Source organism: Oncorhynchus masou, chromosome 5 (assembly GCF_036934945.1).
Source record: "Oncorhynchus masou masou isolate Uvic2021 chromosome 5, UVic_Omas_1.1, whole genome shotgun sequence".
Classification (NCBI taxonomy): domain Eukaryota; kingdom Metazoa; phylum Chordata; class Actinopteri; order Salmoniformes; family Salmonidae; genus Oncorhynchus; species Oncorhynchus masou.
The window spans coordinates 92,202,251-92,229,752 of NC_088216.1; the positions used below are offsets into that span (position 1 = coordinate 92,202,251).

At 36.0% G+C, this 27,502-nt stretch overlaps 1 protein-coding gene across 1 annotated transcript in view; it reads left to right on the forward strand.

The window, feature by feature from the left end:
* The window catches only part of LOC135540448 (lysine-specific demethylase phf2-like), a 226,971-nt gene that overhangs the window by 31,280 nt on the left and 168,189 nt on the right, over nt 1–27,502 (forward strand). The window contains exons 2-3 of the mRNA XM_064967078.1: nt 3,054–3,139; nt 3,799–3,910. Of these exons, the coding sequence (XP_064823150.1) occupies nt 3,054–3,139; nt 3,799–3,910 (198 nt within the window). The remainder of the gene's footprint in view (nt 1–3,053; nt 3,140–3,798; nt 3,911–27,502) is intronic.

Below are 27,502 nucleotides of genomic sequence, written 5' to 3' on the forward strand. Positions count from 1 at the left end.
CCTGTACCCCCGCACATTGACTCGGGACCGGTACCCCCTGAATATAGTCTCATTACTAACCTATACCCCCGCACATTGACTCGGGACCGGTACCCCCTGAATATAGTCTCATTACTAACCTATACCCCCGCACATTGACTCGGGACCGGTACCCCTGCATATAGTCTCATTACTAACCTATACCCCCGCACATTGACTCGGGACTGGTACCCCCTGTATATAGTCTCATTACTAACCTGTACCCCTGCACATTGACTCGGGAATGGTACCCCTGTATATAGCCTCATTACTGATAGGTACCCCCTGCATATAGCCTCATTACTAACTGGTACCCCCTGTATATAGTCTCATTACTAACCGGTACCCCCTGTATATAGCCTCATTACTAACCGGTACCCCCTGTATATAGTCTCATTACGAACCAGTACCCCCTGAATATAGTCTCATTACTAACTGATACCCCCGCACATTGACTCTGTACCAGTACCCCCTGCAGAGAGTCTCATTACTAACCAGTACCCCCTTCATATAGTCTCATTACTAACCGATACCCCTGCACATTGACTCGGGACCGGTACCCCCTGTATATAGTCTCATTACGAACCAGTACCCCCTGAATATAGTCTCATTACTAACTGATACCCCCGCACATTGACTCGGGACCGGTACCCCCTGTATATAGTCTCATTACGAACCAGTACCCCCTGAATATAGTCTCATTACTAACTGATACCCCCGCACATTGACTCCGTACCAGTACCCCCTGCATTTGGTCTCATTACTAACCAGTACCCCCTGAATATAGTCTCATTACTAACCGATACCCCTGCACATTGACTCGGGACCGGTACCCCCTGTATATAGTCTCATTACGAACCAGTACCCCCTGAATATAGTCTCATTACTAACCAGTACCCCCTGCATATAGTCTCATTACTAACCAGTACCCCCTGAATATAGTCTCATTACTAACCGGTGCCCCCGCACATTGACTCGGGACCGGTACCCCCTGTATATAGTCTCATTACGAACCAGTACCCCCTGAATATAGTCTCATTACTAACCAGTACCCCCTGCATATAGTCTCATTACGAACCAGTACCCCCTGAATATAGTCTCATTACTAACTGATACCCCCGCACATTGACTCCGTACCAGTACCCCCTGCATATAGTCTCATTACGAACCAGTACCCCCTGAATATAGTCTCATTACTAACTGATACCCCCGCACATTGACTCCGTACCAGTACCCCCTGCATATAGCTTCCTCATTTTATTTACATTTGTTGTGTTACTTTTTTATGAGATTGTTTTAAACTTTTGTTTATTTAGTAAATATTTTCTTATTCTTATTTTCTTGTTGGTTAAGGGCTTGTAAGTGAGCATTTCACCGTAAGGTCTACAGATGTTGTATTCGGGGCATGTGACAAATACAATTTGATTTGAATTGCTGCAAAGTAACCACTTCTAAAGGACACCAATAATGAGAAGAGACTTGCTTGTGCCAAGAAACACGATTATTGGACATTAGACCGGTGGAAAAAAATATGTCCTTTGGTCTGATGAGTCCAAATTTGAGATTTTTGGTTCCAACCGCTGTGTCTTTGTGAGATGCAGAGTAGGTGAATGGAGGATCTCTGAATGTGTGGGTCCCACCATGAAGCATGGAGGAGGAGGTGCGATGGTGTGGGGGTGTTTTGCTGGTGACACTGTCTGTGATTTATTTAGAATTCAAGGCACACTTAACCAGCATAGCTACCACATCATTCTGCAGCGATACGCCATCCCATCTGGTCTCCGCTTAGTGGGACTATAATTTGTTTTTCAACAGGACAGGGACCCAACACAACTCTAGACTGTGTAAGGGTTATTTGACCAAGAAGGAGAGTGATGGAGTCTGCATCAAATGGCCTGGCCTCCACAATCACCTGACCTCAACCCAATTGAGTTGGTTTGGGATGAGTTGGACCGCAGAGTGAAGGAAAAGCAGCCAACAATTGCTCAGCATATGTGGAAAGTCCCTCAAAACTATTGGAAAAGCATTCCAGGTGAAGCTGGTTGAGAGAATGCCAAGAGTGAGCAAAGGCAACGTGTGTCTACTTTGAATAATCTCTAATATAACATATTATTGATTTGTTTAACACTTTTTTGATTACTACATGATTCCATATGTGTTATTTTATAGTGTTGAAGTCTTCATTATTATTCTAAACTTTTGACTGGCACTGTATATCACTCCCTGCTGTTCCAGCTGTGTTAATGTATATCTCTCTGCTGTTCCAGCTGTGTTGGTGTATATCTCTCTGCTGTTCCAGCTGTGTTGGTGTATATCTCTCTGCTGTTCCAGCTGTGTTGGTGTATATCTCTCTGCTGTTCCAGCTGTGTTGGTGTATATATCTCTGCTGTTCCAGCTGTTTTGGTGTATATCTCTCTGCTGTTCCAGCTGTGTTAATGTATATATCTCTGCTGTTCCAGCTGTGTTAATGTATATCTCTCTGCTGTTCCAGCTGTTTTGGTGTATATCTCTCTGCTGTTCCAGCTGTGTTAATGTATATATCTCTGCTGTTCCAGCTGTGTTAATGTATATCTCTCTGCTGTTCCAGCTGTGTTGGTGTATATCTCTCTGCTGTTCCAGCTGTGTTGGTGTATATCTCTCTGCTGTTCCAGCTGTGTTGGTGTATATCTCTCTGCTGTTCCAGCTGTGTTGGTGTATATCTCTCTGCTGTTCCAGCTGTGTTGGTGTATATCTCTCTGCTGTTCCAGCTGTGTTAATGTATATCTCTCTGCTGTTCCAGCTGTGTTGGTGTATATCTCTCTGCTGTTCCAGCTGTGTTAATGCATATCTCTCTGCTGTTCCAGCTGTGTTAATGTATATCTCTCTGCTGTTCCAGTTGTGTTAATGTATATCTCTCTGCTGTTCCAGCTGTGTTGGTGTATATCTCTCTGCTGTTCCAGCTGTGTTGGTGTATATCTCTCTGCTGTTCCAGCTGTGTTGGTGTATATCTCTCTGCTGTTCCAGCTGTGTTAATGTATATCTCCCTGCTGTTCCAGCTGTGTTGGTGTGGATGAAGATGAGGCTCCAGACATTGACATCTACCACTGTCCCAACTGTGAGAAGACAGACGGAAAATCCACCAGTAAGTCTGTCTGTCTGGCGTACCTACTGCAGTCTTGTACATGCTGTCCTGTACCTGCAGTCTTGTACATGCAGTCCTGTACCTGCAGTCCTGTACATGTAGCCCTGTACCTGCTGTCCTGTACATGCAGTCTTGTACCTGCTGTCCTATACATGTAGTCTTGTACCTGCCGTCCTGTACCTGCAGTCCTGTACCTGCAGTCCTGTACCTGCAGTCCTGTACTTGCAGTCCTGTACCTGCAGTCCTGTACCTGCAGTCCTGTACTTGCAGTCCTGTACCTGCTGTCCTGTACCTGCTGTCCTGTACCTGCAGTCCTGTACCTGCAGTCCTGTACTTGCTGTCCTGTACCTGCAGTCCTGTACCTGCAGTCCTGTACCTGCAGTCCTGTACTTGCAGTCCTGTACCTGCAGTCCTGTACCTGCAGTCCTGTACTTGCAGTCCTGTACCTGCTGTCCTGTACCTGCTGTCTTGTACCTGCAGTCCTGCACATGCAGTCGTGTATGTGCAGTCCCACAGGCTGACACTGCACAGGGCTTTATTCATTAGTGTAAACCATAGCATTCCGCTCCGTTTTCTTCTGTTTGGTGTCTAGTGAATAGGACTGCACTGCTATAAGCATGTATGTTGTCTTAATCTTGTTCTTGTCTTTGTGTGTTTAGTGAAAAACAAGAAAAGGAATAAACACGACACGGGACAGAGTGGAGACATCCGAGCTGTTCAGAACGGCAGTCAGGTGTTCATCAAGGAGCTACGCAGTCGCACCTTCCCCAGGTAAACAACTCAAATCAATTTTATTCGTCACATGCTTTGTAAAAAGGTATAGAGTAACAGTGGAAGGTCCTTTTCCAACAATGCAGAGTTAAAGATATATAGATTTTTTTTTTTACAAAAAGTTGGAATAAATGCACAGTGAATAACAGTAAAAAGAAAAAATAGCATGACTATATACAAGGAGTACCAGGTAATACCATGGTTATATACAGGGAGTACCAGGTAATACCATGGTTATATACAGGGAGTACCAGGTAATAACATGGTTATATACAAGGAGTATCAGGTAATAACATGGTTATATACAGGGAGTACCAGGTAATACCATGGTTATATACAGGGAGTATCAGGTAATAACATGGTTATATACAGGAAGTACCAGGTAATACCATGGTTATATACAGGGAGTACCAGGTAATACCATGGTTATATACAGGGAGTACCAGGTAATACCATGGTTATATACAGGGAGTACCAGGTAATACCATGGTTATATACAGGAAGTACCAGGTAATACCATGGTTATATACAGGACGTACCAGGTAATACCATGGTTATATACAGGGAGTACCAGGTAATACCATGGTTATATACAGGGAGTACCAGGTAATACCATGGTTATATACAGGACGTACCAGGTAATACCATGGTTATATACATGAAGTACCAGGTAATACCATGGTTATATACAGGGAGTACCAGGTAATAACATGGTTATATACAGGGAGTACCAGGTACCAGTACCATGGTTATATACAGTGAGTACCAGGTAATAACATGGTTATATACAGGGAGTACCAGGTAATAACATGGTTATATACAGGGAGTACCAGGTACTTACATGGTTATATAATGGGACTACCATGTAATAACATGGTTATATACAGGGAGTACCAGGTACTTACATGGTTATATAATGGGACTACCATGTAATAACATGGTTATATACAGGGAGTACCAGGTAATAACATGGTTATATACATGCAGTATCATGTAATACCATGGTTATATACAGGGAGTACCAGGTAATAACATGGTTATATACAGGGAGTATCAAGTAATAACATGGTTATATACAGGGAGTATCAGGTAATACCATGGTTATATACAGGGAGTACCAGGTAATAACATGGTTATATACAGGGAGTACCAGGTAATAACATGGTTATATACAGGGAGTACCAGGTAATAACATGGTTATATACAGGGAGTACCAGGTAATAACATGGTTATATACAGGGAGTACCAGGTAATAACATGGTTATATACAGGGAGTACCAGGTAATAACATGGTTATATACAGGGAGTACCAGGTAATAACATGGTTATATACAGGGCGTACCAGGTACTAACATGGTTATATACAGGGAGTACCAGGTACTAACATGGTTATATAATGGGACTACCATGTAATAACATGGTTATATACAGGGAGTACCAGGTAATAACATGGTTATATACAGGGAGTACCAGGTAATAACATGGTTATATACAGGGAGTACCAGGTAATAACATGGTTATATACAGGAAGTACCAGGTACTATCATGGTTATATAATGGGACTACCATATAATAACATGGTTATATACAGGGAGTACCAGGTAATAACATGGTTATATACATGCAGTATCAGGTAATACCATTGTTATATACAGGAAGTACCAGGTAATAACATGAATAACGGGGTATGAGGTAATTACTTGGCTATGTACAGGGAGTACCAGTACTGAGTCGTTGATGCTGGGGTATGAGGTAATAACTTGGCTATGCACAGGGAGTACCAGTACTGAGTCGTTGATGCCGGGGTATGAGGTAATAACTTGTGTACAGGGAGTACCAGTACTGCAGGGGTACGAGGTAATAACTTGGCTATGTACAGGGAGTACCAGTACTGAGTCGTTGATGCCGTGATACGAGTTAATAACTTGGCTATGTACACGGAGTACCAGTACTGAGTCGTTGATGCCGAGGTATGAGGTAATAACTTGGCTATGTACAGGGAGTACCAGTACTGAGTCGTTGATGCCGAGGTATGAGGTAATAACTTGTGTACAGGGAGTACCAGTACTGAGTCGTTGATGCCGGGGTATGAGGTAATAACTTGTGTACAGGGAGTACCAGTACTGCAGGGGTACGAGGTAATAACTTGGCTATGTACAGGGAGTACCAGTACTGAGTCGTTGATGCCGAGGTATGAGGTAATAACTTGGCTATGTACAGGGAGTACCAGTACTGAGTCGTTGATGCCGAGGTATGAGGTAATAACTTGTGTACAGGGAGTACCAGTACTGCAGGGGTACGAGGTAATAACTTGGCTATGCACAGGGAGTACCAGTACTGCAGGGGTACGAGGTAATAACTTGGCTATGCACAGAGTCGTTGATGCCGGGGTATGAGTTAATAACTTGTGTACAGGGAGTACCAGTACTGCAGGGGTAAGAGGTAATAACTTGGCTATGTACAGGGAGTACCAGTACTGAGTCGTTGATGCCGGGGTATGAGGTAATAACTTGGCTATGCACAGGGAGTACCAGTACTGCAGGGGTACGAGGTAATAACTTGGCTATGTAAAGGGAGTACCAGTACTGAGTCGTTGATGCCGGGGTATGAGGTAATAACTTGTGTACAGGGAGTACCAGTACTGAGTCGTTGATGCCGGAGTATGAGTTAATAACTTGTGTACAGGGAGTACCAGTACTGCAGGGGTACGAGGTAACTCCAGTGCATTCGGGAATGTATTCAGACCCCTTGACCTTTTTAGAATGAGATTACAGCCTCATTTTAATATTGATTCAATGTTTTTTTTTCTCATCAATCTACACACAATATCCCCATAAAGACAAAGTTTAAAAATGTTTTAGAAAATTTTGCAAATATATTAAAAATAAAATGAATAAATAACTTATTTACATAAGTATTCTAACCCTTTGCTATGAAACTCGAAATTGAGCTCAGGTGCATCCTGTTTCCTTTGATAATCCTTGACATGTTTCTACAACTTGATTGGAGTCTACCTGTGGTAAATTAAATTGATTGGACATGATTTGGAAAGGCACACACCTGTCTATATAAGGTCCCACAGTTGACAGTGTATCAACTGTGTATCAACTGAATACTTTCCTAAAGCACTGTAAAGGTGTGCTGGGCCCCAGTGTTGTACCGGGCCTTATTCCTCACCCTCTGTAGTGCCATGAGGTCGAGTGTATCTGTGTGGGTTTGTTTGTGTGGGAAGTAGCTAGTTAGTTTTTAAACAGCGACTCTCTGTGTCAACCTCCTTAAAGCAGATTTAATTTAACTCCAACCTGTCTCTTACTACTTACTCTTACTTTACTAAAAATATCCCAGACAGGATTATCGGACAGATCTAATACATCCAGACAGGATTATCAGGCAATACTAATACATCTCAGACAGAATTATCAGGCAATACTAATACATCTCAGACAGAATTATCAGGCAATACTAATACATCTTATACAGGATTATCAGACAATACTAATACATCTCAGACAGAATTATCAGGCAATACTAATACATCTCAGACAGGATTATCAGACAATACTAATACATCTCAGACAGGATTATCAGACAATACTAATACATCTCAGACAGAATTATCAGGCAATACTAATACATTTTATACAGGATTACAGGATTATCAGGCAGGCAATACTAATACATCTCAGACAGGATTATCAGGCAATACTAATACATCTCAGACAGGATTATCAGGCAATACTAATACATCTCAGACAGGATTATCAGGCAATACTAATACATCTCAGACAGGATTATCAGGCAATACTAATACATCTCAGACAGGATTATCAGGCAATACTAATACACAGACAATTATCAGGCAATACTAATACATCTCAGACAGGATTATCAGGCAATACTAATACATCTCAGACAGGATTATCAGACAATACTAATACATCTCAGACAGAATTATCAGGCAATACTAATACATTATACAGGATTATCAGACAATACTAATACATCTCAGACAGAATTATCAGGCAATACTAATACATCTTATACAGGATTATCAGACAATACTAATACATCTCAGACAGGATTATCAGGCAGTACTAATACATCTCAGACAGGATTATCAGACAATACTAATACATCTCAGACAGGATTATCAGGCTAATAATACTAATACATCTCAGACAGGATTATCAGACAATACTAATACATCTCAGACAGGATTATCAGACAATACTAATACATCTCAGACAGGATTATCAGGCAATACTAATACATCTCAGACAGAATTATCAGGCAATACTAATACATCTCAGACAGAATTATCAGGCAATACTAATACATCTCATACAGGATTATCAGACAGTACTAATACATCTCAGACAGAATTATCAGACAATACTAATACATCTCAGACAGGATTATCAGGCAATACTAATACATCTCAGACAGGATTATCAGACAATACTAATACATCTTATACAGGATTAGCAATATAATACATCTCAGACAGATTATCAGACAATACTAATACATCTCAGACAGGATTATCAGACAATACTAATACATCTCAGACAGGATTATCAGACAATACTAATACATCTCAGACAGGATTATCAGACAATACTAATACATCTCAGACAGGATTATCAGACAATACTAATACATCTCAGACAGGATTATCAGACAATACTAATACATCTCAGACAGGATTATCAGGCAATACAATACTAATACATCTCAGACATAATTATCAGGCAATACTAATACATCTCAGACAGAATTATCAGGCAATACTAATACATCTTATACAGGATTATCAGACAATACTAATACATCTCAGACAGGATTATCAGGCAGTACTAATACATCTCAGACAGGATTATCAGACAATACAATACATCTAATACATCTACAGACAGGATTATCAGGCAATACTAATACATCTCAGACAGGATTATCAGGCAATACTAATACATCTCAGACAGAATTATCAGGCAATACTAATACATCTCAGACAGATTATCAGATTATCAGGCAATACTAATACATCTCAGACAGGATTATCAGGCAATACTAATACATCTCAGACAGGATTATCAGGCAATACTAATACATCTCAGACAGGATTATCAGGCAATACTAATACATCTCAGACAGAATTATCAGGCAATACTAATACATCTTAGACAGGATTATCAGGCAATACTAATACATCAGACAGGATTATCAGACAGGATTATCAGGCAATACTAATACATCTCAGACAGAATTATCAGGCAATACTAATACATCTCAGACAGGATTATCAGACAATACTAATACATCTCAGACAGAATTATCAGATTATCAGGCAATACTAATACATCTCAGACAGGATTATCAGGCAATACTAATACATCTCAGACAGGATTATCAGACAATACTAATACATCTCAGACAGCAAATTATCAGAATTATCAGGCAATACTAATACATCTCAGACAGAATTATCAGGCAATACTAATACATCTCAGACAGGATTATCAGGCAATACTAATACATCTCAGACAGAATTATCAGGACAATACTAATACATCTCAGACAGATTATCAGACAATACTAATACATCTCAGACAGAATTATCAGCAATACTAATACATCTCAGACAGGATTATCAGACAATACTAATACATCTCAGACAGAATTATCAGGCAATACTAATACATCTCAGACAGAATTATCAGGCAATACTAATACATCTCAGACAGGATTATCAGACAATACTAATACATCTCAGACAGGATTATCAATACTAATATCTATTATACAATACTAATACAGACAGGATTATCAGGCAATACTAATACATCTCAGACAGGATTATCAGGCAATACTAATACATCTCAGACAGAATTATCACAATCTAATACATCTCAGACAGGATTATCAGACAATACTAATACATCTCAGACAGGATTATCAGGCAATACTAATACATCTCAGACAGGATTATCAGACAATACTAATACATCTCAGACAGGATTATCAGGCAATACTAATACATCTCAGACAGGATTATCAGCAATACTAATACATCTCAGACAGGATTATCAGACAATACTAATACATCTCAGACAGGATTATCAGGCAATACTAATACATCTCAGACAGAATTATCAGGCAATACTAATACATCTACAGGATTATCAGACAATACTAATACTCAGACAGGATTATCAGGCAATACTAATACATCTCAGACAGAATTATCAGACAATACTAATACATCTTATTACAGGATTATCAGACAATACTAATACATCAGACAGGATTATCAGGATTATCTCAGACAGAATTATCAGGCAATACTAATACATCTCAGACAGGATTATCAGGCAATACTAATACATCTCAGACAGGATTATCAGGCAATACTAATACATCTCAGACAGGATTATCAGGCAATACTAATACATCTCAGACAGATTATCAGCAATAATAATACATCTCAGACAGGATTATCAGGCAATACTAATACATCTCAGACAGGATTATCAGGCAATACTAATACATCTCAGACAGGATTATCAGGCAATACTAATACATCTCAGACAGGATTATCAGGCAATACTAATACATCTCAGACAGGATTATCAGACAATACTAATACATCTCAGACAGGATTATCAGACAATACTAATACATCTCAGACAGAATTATCAGGCAATACTAATACATCTCAGACAGGATTACAGGCAATATTATCAGATTATCAGCAATACTAATACATCTCAGACAGGATTATCAGACAATACTAATACATCTCAGACAGGATTATCAGACAATACTAATACATCTCAGACAGATTATCAGGCAATACTAATACATCAGATTATCAGGCAATACTAATACATCTCAGACAGGATTATCAGGCAATACTAATACATCTCAGACAGGATTATCAGGCAATACTAATACATCTCAGACAGAATTATCAGACAATACTAATACATCTCAGACAGGATTATCAGGCAATACTAATACATCTCAGACAGGATTATCAGGCAATACTAATACATCTCAGACAGGATTATCAGGCAATACTAATACATCTCAGACAGGATTATCAGGCAATACTAATACATCTCAGACAGGATTATCAGGCAATACTAATACATCTCAGACAGGATTATCAGACAATACTAATACATCTCAGACAGGATTATCAGACAATACTAATACATCTCAGACAGAATTATCAGGCAATACTAATACATCTCAGACAGAATTATCAGGCAATACTAATACATCTCAGACAGACAGATTATCAGGATTACATCAGACAGGATTATCAGGCAATACTAATACATCTCAGACAGGATTATCAGGCAATACTAATACATCTCAGACAGGATTATCAGACAATATTATCAGGCAATACTAATACATCTCAGACAGAATTATCAGGCAATACTAATACATCTCAGACAGGATTATCAGGCAATACTAATACATCTCAGACAGGATTATCAGGCAATACTAATACATCTCAGACATAATTATCAGGCAATACTAATACATCTCAGACAGAATTATCAGGCAATACTAATACATCTTATACAGGATTATCAGACAGTACTAATACATCTCAGACAGAATTATCAGACAATACTAATACATCTCAGACAGAATTATCAGGCAATACTAATACATCTCAGACAGGATTATCAGGCAATACTAATACATCTCAGACAGGATTATCAGACAATACTAATACATCTCAGACAGAATTATCAGGCAATACTAATACATCTCAGACAGGATTATCAGACAATACTAATACATCTCAGACAGGATTATCAGGCAATACTAATACATCTCAGACAGGATTATCAGGCAATACTAATACATCTCAGACAGGATTATCAGACAATACTAATACATCTCAGACAGGATTATCAGGCAATACTAATACATCTCAGACAGAATTATCAGGCAATACTAATACATCTCAGACAGGATTATCAGGCAATACAGGATTATACATCTACATCTCAGACAGGCAATACTATTATCAGACAATACTAATACATCTCAGACAGGATTATCAGACAATACAGGATTATCAGGCAATACTAATACATCTCAGACAGGATTATCAATACTAATACATCTCAGACAGGATTATCAGACAATACATCTCAGACAGGATTATCAGGCAATACTAATACATCTCAGACAGGATTATCAGCAATTAATACATCAGACAGGCAATACTAATACATCTCAGACAGGATTATCAGACAATACTAATACATCTCAGACAGGATTATCAGACAATACTAATACATCTCAGACAGGATTATCAGGCAATACTAATACATCTCAGACAGGATTATCAGGCAATACTAATACATCTCAGACAGGATTATCAGGCAATACTAATACATCTCAGACAGAATTATCAGGCAATACTAATACATCTCAGACAGATTATCAGACAATTATACAGACAGGATTATACAATACTAATACATCTCAGACAGAATTATCAGGCAATACTAATACATCTCAGACAGAATTATCAGGCAATACTAATACATCTTATTATCAGGGATTATCAGATTATCAGACAATACTAATACATCTCAGACAGAATTATCAGACAATACTAATACATCAGGATTATCAGCAATACTAATACACAGACAGGATTATCAGGCAATACTAATACATCTCAGACAGGATTATCAGGCAATACTAATACATCTCAGACAGGATTATCAGACAATACTAATACATCTCAGACAGGATTATCAGGCAATACTAATACATCTCAGACAGGATTATCAGGCAATACACATCTACAGGATTATAATACATCTCAGACAGAATTATCAGATTATCAGGCAATACTAATACATCTCAGACAGGATTATCAGGCAATACTAATACATCTCAGACAGGATTATCAGGCAATACTAATACATCTCAGACAGGATTATCAGGCAATACTAATACATCTCAGCAATACTAATACATCTCAGACAGAATTATCAGGCAATACTAATACATCTCAGACAGGATTATCAGACAATACTAATACATTATCAGATTATCAATACTAATACATCTCAGACAGAATTATCAGACAATACTAATACATCTCAGACAGAATTATCAGGCAATACTAATACATCTCAGACAGGATTATCAGACAATACTAATACATCTCAGACAGGATTATCAGGCAATACTAATACATCTCAGACAGGATTATCAGGCAATACTAATACATCTCAGACAGGATTATCAGACAATATTACATCAGACAGAATTATCACAATACTAATACATCTCAGACAGGATTATCAGACAATACTAATACATCTCAGACAGACAGGCAATATTATCAGGATTATCAATACTAATACATCTCAGACAGGATTATCAGGCAATACTAATACATCTCAGACAGGATTATCAGGCAATACTAATACATCTCAGACAGGATTATCAGGCAATACTAATACACAGACAGGATTATCAGGCAATACTAATACATCAGACAGGATTATCAGACAATACTAATACATTAGACAGGATTATCAGACAATACTAATACATCTCAGACAGGATTATCAGGCAATACTAATACATCTCAGACAGGATTATCAGACAATACTAATACATCTCAGACAGGATTATCAGGCAATACTAATACATCTCAGACAGGATTATCAGGCAATACTAATACATCTCAGACAGAATTATCAGGCAATACTAATACATCTCAGACAGGATTATCAGGCAATACTAATACATCTCAGACAGGATTATCAGGCAATACTAATACATCTCAGACAGGATTATCAGGCAATACTAATACATCTCAGACAGGATTATCAGGCAATACTAATACATCTCAGACAGAATTATCAGGCAATACTAATACATCTCAGACAGGATTATCAGACAATACTAATACATCTCAGACAGAATTATCAGACAATACTAATACATCTCAGACAGAATTATCAGGCAATACTAATACATCTCAGACAGGATTATCAGGCAATACTAATACATCTCAGACAGAATTATCAGGATTATCAGGATTATCAGACAATACTAATACATCTCAGACAGGATTATCAGGCAATACTAATACATCTCAGACAGGATTATCAGACAATACTAATACATCTCAGACAGAATTATCAGGCAATACTAATACATCTCAGACAGAATTATCAGGCAATACTAATACATCTACAGGATTATCAGACAATACTAATACATCTCAGACAGGATTATCAGACAATACTAATACATCTCAGACAGAATTATCAGACAATACTAATACATCTCAGACAGATTATCAGACAATACTAATACATCTCAGATTATCAGCAATACTAATACATCTCAGACAGGATTACAGGATTATCAGGCAATACTAATACATCTCAGACAGGATTATCAGGCAATACTAATACATCTCAGACAGGATTATCAGACAATACTAATACATCTCAGACAGGATTATCAGGCAATACTAATACATCTCAGACAGGATTATCAGACAATACTAATACATCTCAGACAGAATTATCAGGCAATACTAATACATCTCAGACATACAGGATTATCAGGATTATCAATACTAATACATCAGGATTATCAGGCAATACTAATACATCTCAGACAGAATTATCAGGCAATACTAATATTCTCAGACAGATTATCACAATACTAATACATCTCAGACAGAATTATCAGACAATACTAATACATCTCAGACAGGATTATCAGACAATACTAATACATCAGAATTATCAGACAGACAGGATTATCAGACAATACTAATACATCTCAGACAGGATTATCAGGCAATACTAATACATCTCAGACAGGATTATCAGGCAATACTAATACATCTCAGACAGGATTATCAGACAATACTAATACATCTCAGACAGGATTATCAGGCAATACTAATACATCTCAGACAGGATTATCAGGCAATACTAATACATCTCAGACAGGATTATCATACATCTCAATATTATCAGGCAATACATACATCTCAGACAGGATTATCAGGCAATACTAATACATCTCAGACAGGATTATCAGGCAATACTAATACATCTCAGACAGAATTATCAGGCAATACTAATACATCTCAGACAGGATTATCAGACAATACTAATACATCTCAGACAGGATTATCAGGCAATACTAATACATCTCAGACAGGATTATCAGACAATACTAATACATCTCAGACAGGATTATCAGACAATACTAATACATCTCAGACAGGATTATCAGACAATACTAATACATCTCAGACAGAATTATCAGGCAATATAATACATCTCAGATTATCAGCAATACTAATACATCTCAGACAGGATTATCAGGCAATACTAATACATCTCAGACAGGATTATCAGGCAATACTAATACATCTCAGACAGACAGGATTATCAGGCAATACTAATACATCTCAGACATAATTATCAGGCAATACTAATACATCTCAGACAGATTATCAGACAATATTATCAGGACAATATAATACTAATTCAGACAGGATTATCAGGACAATACTAATACATCTCAGACAGATTATCAGACAATACTAATACATCTCAGACAGGATTATCAGGCAATACTAATACATCTCAGACAGGATTATCAGGCAATACTAATACATCTCAGACAGAATTATCAGGCAATACTAATACATCTCAGACAGGATTATCAGGCAATACTAATACATCTCAGACAGAATTATCAGGCAATACTAATACATCTCAGACAGAATTATCAGGCAATACTAATACATCTCAGACAGGATTATCAGACAATACTAATACATCTCAGACAGGATTATCAGACAATACTAATACATCTCAGACAGAATTATCAGGCAATACTAATACATCTCAGACAGAATTATCAGGCAATACTAATACATCTCAGACAGAATTATCAGGCAATACTAATACATCTCATACAGGATTATCAGACAGTACTAATACATCTCAGACAGAATTATCAGACAATACTAATACATCTCAGGATTATCAGCAATACTAATACATCTCAGACAGATTATCAGGCAATACTAATACATCTCAGACAGGATTATCAGACAATACTAATACATCTCAGACAGGATTATCAGGCAATACTAATACATCTCAGACAGAATTATCAGACAATACTAATACATCTCAGACAGGATTATCAGACAATACTAATACATCTCAGACAGGATTATCAGACAATATTATCAGACAGGATTATCACAATACTAATACAAGACAGGATTATCAGACAATATAATACATCTCAGACAGGATTATCAGGCAATACTAATACATCTCAGACAGGATTATCAGGCAATACTAATACATCTCAGACAGGATTATCAGACAATACTAATACATCTCAGACAGGATTATCAGGCAATACTAATACATCTCAGACAGGATTATCAGCAATACTAATACATCAGACAGAATTATCAGGCAATACTAATACATCTTAGACAGATTATCAGGCAATATTACATCTCAGGATTATCAGGCAATACTAATACATCTCAGACAGGATTATCAGACAATACTAATACATCTCAGACAGATTATCAGGCAATATTATCAGACAATACTAATACATCTCAGACAGGATTATCAGGCAATACTAATACATCTCAGACAGGATTATCAGACAATACTAATACATCTCAGACAGGATTATCAGACAATACTAATACATCTCAGACAGGATTATCAGACAATACTAATACATCTCAGACAGAATTATCAGACAATACAATACTAATACATCATCAGACAGGATTATCAGACAATACTAATACATCTCAGACAGGATTATCAGACAATACTAATACATCTCAGACAGAATTATCAGGCAATACTAATACATCTCAGACAGAATTATCAGGATTATCAGACAATACTAATACATCTCAGACAGGATTATCAGACAATACTAATACATCTCAGACAGAATTATCAGGCAATACTAATACATCTCAGACAGGATTATCAGGCAATACTAATACATCTCAGACATAATTACAGCAATATTATCAGAATTATCAGGCAATACTAATACATCATACAGGATTATCAGACAATACTAATACATCTCAGACAGGATTATCAGACAATACTAATACATCTCAGACAGAATTATCAGACAATACTAATACATCTCAGACAGGATTATCAGACAATACTAATACATCTCGGAAGGGATTATCAGACAATACTAATACATCTCAGACATAATTATCAGGCAATACTAATACATCTCAGACAGGATTATCAGACAATACTAATACATCTCAGACAGGATTATCAGGCAGTACTAATACATCTCAGACAGGATTATCAGGCAATACTAATACATCTCAGACAGGATTATCAGACAATACTAATACATCTCAGACAGGATTATCAGGCAATACTAATACATCTCAGACATAATTATCAGGCAATACTAATACATCTCAGACAGAATTATCAGGCAATACTAATACATCTTATACAGGATTATCAGACAATACTAATACATCTCAGACAGGATTATCAGGCAGTACTAATACATCTCAGACAGGATTATCAGACAATACTAATACATCTCAGACAGGATTATCAGACAATACTAATACATCTCAGACAGGATTATCAGACAATACTAATACATCTCAGACAGGATTATCAGACAATACTAATACATCTCAGACAGGATTATCAGACAATACTAATACATCTCAGACAGGATTATCAGGCAATACTAATACATCTCAGACAGAATTATCAGGCAATACTAATACATCTCAGACAGGATTATCAGGCAATACTAATACATCTCAGACAGGATTATCAGGCAATACTAATACATCTCAGACAGAATTATCAGGCAATACTAATACATCTCAGACAGAATTATCAGACAATACTAATACATCTCAGACAGAATTATCAGACAATATTATCAGACATTATCACAATAATACATCTCAGACAGGATTATCAGACAATACTAATACATCTCAGACAGGATTATCAGGCAATACAATACTAATACATCTCAGACAGGATTATCAGGCAATACTAATACATCTCAGACAGAATTATCAGGCAATACTAATACATCTCAGACAGGATTATCAGACAATACTAATACATCTCAGACAGGATTATCAGGCAATACTAATACATCTCAGACAGGATTATCAGGCAATACTAATACATCTCAGACAGAATTATCAGGCAATACTAATACATCTCAGACAGAATTATCAGGCAATACTAATACATCTCAGACAGGATTATCAGGCAATACTAATACATCTCAGACAGAATTATCAGGCAATACTAATACATCTCAGACAGGATTATCAGACAATACTAATACATCTCAGACAGATTACAGACAATATTATCAGACAATACTAATACATCTCAGACATAATTATCAGACAATACTAATACATCTGACAGGATTATCAGGCAATACTAATACATCTCAGACAGGATTATCAGGCAATACTAATACATCTCAGACAGGATTATCAGACAATACTAATACATCTCAGACAGGATTATCAGACAATACTAATACATCTCTCAGACAGGATTATCAGGCAATACTAATACATCTCAGACAGGATTATCAGACAATACTAATACATCTCAGACAGAATTATCAGGCAATACTAATACATCTCAGACAGGATTATCAGGCAATACTAATACATCTCAGACAGATTATCAGCAATACTAATACATCTCAGACAATTACAATACTAATACATCTCAGACAGGATTATCAGGCAATACAATACTATTATACATACTAATACATCTCAGACAGGATTATCAGGCAATACTAATACATCTCAGACAGGATTATCAGGCAATACTAATACATCTCAGACAGGATTATCAGACAATACTAATACATCTCAGACAGGATTATCAGACAATACTAATACATCTCAGACAGAATTATCAGGCAATACTAATACATCTCAGACAGAATTATCAGGCAATACTAATACATCTTATACAGGATTATCAGACAGTACTAATACATCTCAGACAGAATTATCAGACAATACTAATACATCTCAGACAGGATTATCAGACAATACTAATACATCTCAGACATTATCACAATACTAATACATCTCAGACAGAATTATCAGACAATACTAATACATCTCAGACAGGATTATCAGGCAATACTAATACATCTCAGACAGGATTATCAGACAATACTAATACATCTCAGACATAATTATCAGGCAATACTAATACATCTCAGACAGGATTATATACTAATAGACATTATACTAATACATCTCAGACAGGATTATCAGACAATACTAATACATCTCAGACAGGATTATCAGACAATACTAATACATCTCAGACAGGATTATCAGACAATACTAATACATCTCAGACAGGATTATCAGGCAATACTAATACATCTCAGACAGAATTATCAGGCAATACTAATACATCTCAGACAGGATTATCAGACAATACTAATACATCTCAGACAGGATTATCAGACAATACTAATACATCTCAGACAGGATTATCAGACAATACTAATACAGACAGGATTATCAGACAATACTAATACATCTCAGACAGGATTATCAGGCAATACTAATACATCTCAGACAGGATTATCAGGCAATACTAATACATCTCAGACAGGATTATCAGGCAATACTAATACATCTCAGACAGGATTATCAGCAATACTAATACATCTAATTATCATAATACATCAGACAGGATTATCAGACAATACTAATACATCTCAGACAGGATTATCAGACAATACTAATACATCTCAGACAGGATTATCAGACAATACTAATACATCTCAGACAGAATTATCAGGCAATACTAATACATCTCAGACAGGATTATCAGACAATACTAATACATCTCAGACAGGATTATCAGACAATACTAATACATCTCAGACAGGATTATCAGGCAATACTAATACATCTCAGACAGGATTATCAGACAATACTAATACATCTCAGACAGGATTATCAGGCAATACTAATACATCTCAGGATTATCAGACAATACTAATACATCTCAGACAGGATTATCAGGCAATACTAATACATCTCAGACAGAATTATCAGGCAATACTAATACATCTCAGACAGGATTATCAGGCAATACTAATACATCTATTATACATCTAATACAGACAGGATTATCAGACAATACTAATACATCTCAGACAGGATTATCAGACAATACTAATACATCTCAGACAGAATTATCAGGCAATACTAATACATCTCAGACAGGATTATCAGGCAATACTAATACATCTCAGACAGGATTATCAGACAATACTAATACATCTCAGACAGGATTATCAGACACATACTAATACATCTCAGACAGGATTATCAGACAATACTAATACATCTCAGACAGAATTATCAGGCAATACTAATACATCTCAGACAGGCAATATTATCAGGATTATCAATACTAATACATCTCAGACAGGATTATCAGGCAATACTAATACATCTCAGACAGAATTATCAGGCAATACTAATACATCTCAGACAGGATTATCAGCAATACTAATACATCTCAGACAGACAATACTAATTATCAGACAATACTAATACATCTCAGACAGAATTATCAGGCAATACTAATACATCAGACAGGCAATACTAATACATCTCAGACAGGATTATCAGGCAATACTAATACATCAGGATTATCAGACAATACTAATACATCTCAGACAGAATTATCAGACAATACTAATACATCTCAGACAGACAAATTATCAGGCAATACTAATACATCTCAGACAGGATTATCAGGCAATACTAATACATCTCAGACAGGATTATCAGACAATACTAATACATCTCAGACAGACAATTATCAGCAATACAATACTAATACATCTACAGACAGGATTATCAGGCAATACTAATACATCTCAGACAGGATTATCAGGCAATACTAATACATCTCAGACAGAATTATCAGACAATACTAATACATCTCAGACAGGATTATCAGGACAATACTAATACATCTCAGACAGGATTATCAGACAATACTAATACATCTCAGACAGAATTATCAGACAATACTAATACATCTCAGACAGGATTATCAGACAATACTAATACATCAGGATTATCAGACAATACTAATACATCTCAGGATTATCAGACAATACTAATACATCTCAGACAGAATTATCAGGCAATACTAATACATCTCAGACAGGATTATCAGACAATACTAATACATCTCAGACAGAATTATCAATACTAATCTCAGACAGGATTATCAGGCAATACTAATACATCTCAGACAGGATTATCAGGCAATACTAATACATCTCAGACAGGATTATCAGACAATACTAATACATCTCAGACAGGATTATCAGGCAATACTAATACATCTCAGATTACAGAATTATCAGGCAATACTAATACATCTCAGACAGAATTATCAGGCAATACTAATACATCTTAGACAGGATTATCAGACAATACTAATACATCTCAGACAGATTATCAGGCAATACTAATACATCTCAGACAGGATTATCAGGCAATACTAATACATCAGAATTATCAGATCAGGATTATCAGACAATACTAATACATCTCAGACAGGATTATCAGACAATACTAATACATCTCAGACAGAATTATCAGGCAATACTAATACATCTCAGACAGGATTATCAGCAATACTAATACATCTCAGACATTATACAATACATCATCTCAGACAGGATTATCAGGCAATACTAATACATCTCAGACAGAATTATCAGGCAATACTAATACATCTCAGACAGAATTATCAGGCAATACTAATACATCTCAGACAGAATTATCAGGCAATACTAATACATCTTAGACAGGATTATCAGACAATACTAATACATCTCAGACAGAATTATCAGACAATACTAATACATCTCAGACAGAATTATCATACAATTATCAGGCAATACTAATACATCTCAGACAGGATTATCAGACAATACTAATACATCTCAGACAGATTATCAGGCAATACTAATACATCTCAGACAGGATTATCAGGCAATACTAATACATCTCAGACAGGATTATCAGACAATACTAATACATCTCAGACAGGATTATCAGACAATATAATACATCTCAGACAGGATTATCAGACAATACTAATACATCTCAGACAGGATTATCAGACAATACTAATACATCTCAGACAGAATTATCAGGCAATACTAATACATCTCAGACAGGATTATCAGGCAATACTAATACATCTCAGACAGGATTATCAGGCAATACTAATACATCTCAGACAGGATTATCAGGCAATACTAATACATCTCAGACAGACAATTATCATCTCAGACAATACTAATACATCTCAGACAGATTATCAGGCAATACTAATACATTAGACAGGATTATCACAATACTAATACATCTCAGACAGAATTATCAGACAATACTAATACATCTCAGACAGAATTATCAGGCAATACTAATACATCTCAGACAGGATTATCAGATCTCAGACAGATTATCAGACAATACTAATACATCTCAGACAGGATTATCAGGCAATACTAATACATCTCAGACAGATTATCAGGATTATCAGGCAATACTAATACATCTCAGACAGGATTATCAGACAATACTAATACATCTCAGACAGGATTATCAGGCAATACTAATACATCTCAGACAGGATTATCAGGCAATACTAATACATCTCAGACAGATTATCAGGCAATACTAATACATCTCAGACAGGATTATCAGGCAATACTAATACATCTCAGACAGGATTATCAGACAATACTAATACATCTCAGACAGGATTATCAGGCAATACTAATACATCTCAGACAGGATTATCAGGCAATACTAATACATCTCAGACAGGATTATCAGGCAATACTAATACATCTCAGACAGGATTATCAGGCAATACTAATACATCTCAGACAGGATTATCAGACAATACTAATACATCTCAGACAGAATTACAGACAATACTAATACATTATCAGGATTATCAGACAATACTAATACATCTCAGACAGGATTATCAGACAATTAATACATCAGACAGGCAATACTAATACATCTCAGACAGGATTATCAGACAATACTAATACATCTCAGACAGGATTATCAGGCAATACTAATACATCTCAGACAGGATTATCAGGCAATACTAATACATCAGAATTATCAGACAGAATTATCAGGCAATACTAATACATCTCAGACAGGATTATCAGGCAATACTAATACATCTCAGACAGGATTATCAGACAATACTAATACATCTCAGACAGGATTATCAGACAATACTAATACATCTCAGACAGGATTATCAGACAATACTAATACATCTCAGACAGGATTATCAGACAATACTAATACATCTCAGACAGGATTATCAGGCAATACTAATACATCTCAGACAGATTATCAGACAATATTATCAGACAGGATTATCAGACAATACTAATACATCTCAGACAGAATTATCAGCAATACTAATACATCTCAGACAGATTATCAGGCAATACTAATACATCTCAGACAGGATTATCAGACAATACTAATACATCTCAGGATTACAGGATTATCAGGCAATACTAATACATCTCAGACAGGATTATCATACAATACTAATACATCTCAGACAGGATTATCAGACAATACTAATACATCTCAGACAGGATTATCAGCAGACAATACTAATACATCTCAGACAGAATTATCACAATACTAATACATCTCAGACAGAATTATCAGGCAATACTAATACATCTCAGACAGGATTATCAGGCAATACTAATACATCTCAGACAGCAAATTATCAGGCAATACTAATACATCTCAGACAGAATTATCAGGCAATACTAATACATCTTATACAGGATTATCAGACAATACTAATACATCTCAGACAGGATTATCAGACAATACTAATACATCTCAGACAGAATTATCAGGCAATACTTACATCAGACATTATACAATACTAATACATCTCAGACAGGATTATCAGGCAATACTAATACATCTCAGACAGGATTATCAGGCAATACTAATACATCTCAGACAGGATTATCAGACAATACTAATACATCTCAGACAGAATTATCAGGCAATACTAATACATCTCAGACAGAATTATCAGGCAATACTAATACATCTCAGACAGGATTATCAGACAATACTAATACATCTCAGAATTACAGACAATATTATCAGATTATCACAATACTAATACATCTCAGACAGAATTATCAGGCAATACTAATACATCTCAGACAGAATTATCAGGCAATACTAATACATCTCAGACAGGATTATCAGGATTATCAGACAATACTAATACATCTCAGACAGGATTATCAGACAATACTAATACATCTCAGACAGGATTATCAGGCAATACTAATACATCTCAGACAGGATTATCAGACAATACTAATACATCTCAGACAGGATTATCAGGCAGTACTAATACATCTCAGACAGGATTATCAGGCAATACTAATACATCTCAGACAGGATTATCAGACAATACTAATACATCTCAGACAGGATTACAGGATTATCAGACAATACTAATACATCTCAGACAGAATTATCAGGCAATACTAATACATCTCAGACAGAATTATCAGCAATACAATACTAATACATCTTACATCAGACAGGATTATCAGACAATACTAATACATCTCAGACAGGATTATCAGGCAATACTAATACATCTCAGACAGGATTATCAGCAATACAATACTAATACATCTCAGACAGGATTATCAGACAATACTAATACATCTCAGACAGATTATCAGGCAATACTAATACATCTCAGACAGGATTATCAGGCAATACTAATACATCTCAGACAGGATTATCAGCAATACTAATACATCTTATCAGACAATACTAATACATCTCAGACAGGATTATCAGGCAATACTAATACATCTCAGACAGATTATCAGGCAATACTAATACATCTCAGACAGGATTATCAGGCAATACTAATACATCTCAGACAGAATTATCAGACAATACTAATACATCTCAGATTACAGGATTATCAGATTACAATACTAATACATCTCAGACAGGATTATCAGACAATACTAATACATCTCAGACAGGATTATCAGGCAATACTAATACATCTTGGAAGGGATTATCAGACAATACTAATACATCTCAGACAGGATTATCAGACAATACTAATACATCTTGGAAGGGATTATCAGACAATACTAATACATCTCAGACAGGATTATCAGACAATACTAATACATCTCAGACAGGATTATCAGACAATACTAATACATCTCAGACAGGATTATCAGGCAATACTAATACATCTCAGACAGAATTATCAGACAATACTAATACATCTCAGACAGAATTATCAGGCAATACTAATACATCTCAGACAGGATTATCAGGCAATACTAATACATCTCAGACAGGATTATCAGGCAATACTAATACATCTCAGACAGGATTATCAGGCAATACTAATACATCTCAGACAGAATTATCAGGCAATACTAATACATCTCAGACAGGATTATCAGACAATACTAATACATCTCAGACAGAATTATCAGGCAATACTAATACATCTCAGACAGGATTATCAGACAATACAATACTAATACATCTCAGACAGGGCAATACTAATACATTATCAGGATTATCACAATACTAATACATCTCAGACAGAATTATCAGGCAATACTAATACATCTCAGACTCAGATTATCAATACTAATACATCTCAGACAGGATTATCAGACAATACTAATACATCTCAGACAGGATTATCAGGCAATACTAATACATCTCAGACAGGATTATCAGACAATACTAATACATCTCAGACAGAATTATCAGGCAATACTAATACATCTCAGACAGGATTATCAGGCAATACTAATACATCTCAGACAGGATTATCAGACAATACTAATACATCTCAGACAGGATTATCAGACAATACTAATACATCTCAGACAGAATTATCAGGCAATACTAATACATCTCAGACAGGATTATCAGACAATACTAATACATCTCAGACAGGATTATCAATACAATACATCTCAGACAATTATCATCTAATAGACAGGATTATCAGACAATACTAATACATCTCAGACAGAATTATCAGGCAATACTAATACATCTCAGACAGGATTATCAGACAATACTAATACATCATCAGACAGGATTATCAGACAATACTAATACATCTCAGACAGGATTATCAGGCAATACTAATACATCTCAGACAGGATTATCAGACAATACTAATACATCTCAGACAGGATTATCAGACAATACTAATACATCTCAGACACAGGATTATCAGGCAATACTAATACATCTCAGACAGAATTATCAGGCAATACTAATACATCTTATACACAGACAGGATTATCAGACAATATTACATCTCAGACAGAATTATACTAATACATCTCAGACAGGATTATCAGAATTACAATACTAATACATCTCAGACAGAATTATCAGACAATACAATACTAATACATCTCAGACAGGATTATCAGGCAATACTAATACATCTCAGACAGGATTATCAGACAATACTAATACATCTCAGACAGAATTATCAGGCAATACTAATACATCTCAGACAGGATTATCAGGCAATACTAATACATCTCAGACAGAATTATCAGGCAATACTAATACATCTCAGACAGGATTATCAGGCAATACTAATACATCTCAGACAGGATTACAGGATTACATCAGACAGATTATCAGACAATACTAATACATCTCAGACAGAATTATCAGGCAATACTAATACATCTCAGACAGGATTATCAGGCAATACTAATACATCTCAGACAGGATTATCAGGCAATACTAATACATCTCAGACAGGATTATCAGGCAATACTAATACATCTCAGACAGGATTATCAGACAATACTAATACATCTCAGACAGGATTATCAGACAATACAGACAATACTAATACATCTCAGACAGGATTATCAGGCAATACTAATACATCTCAGACAGGATTATCAGACAATACTAATACATCTAATTATCAGGCAATACTAATACATCTCAGACAGGATTATCAGGCAATACTAATACATCTCAGACAGAATTATCAGGCAATACTAATACATCTGACAGGATTATCAGGCAATACTAATACATCTCAGACAGGATTATCAGACAATACTAATACATCTCAGACAGGATTATCAGACAATACTAATACATCTCAGACAGGATTATCAGGCAGTACTAATACATCTCAGACAGGATTATCATGCAATACTAATACATCAGACAGATTATCAGGCAATTATCAGACAATACTAATACATCTCAGACAGGATTATCAGACAATACTAATACATCTCAGACAGGATTATCAGACAATACTAATACATCTCAGACAGAAT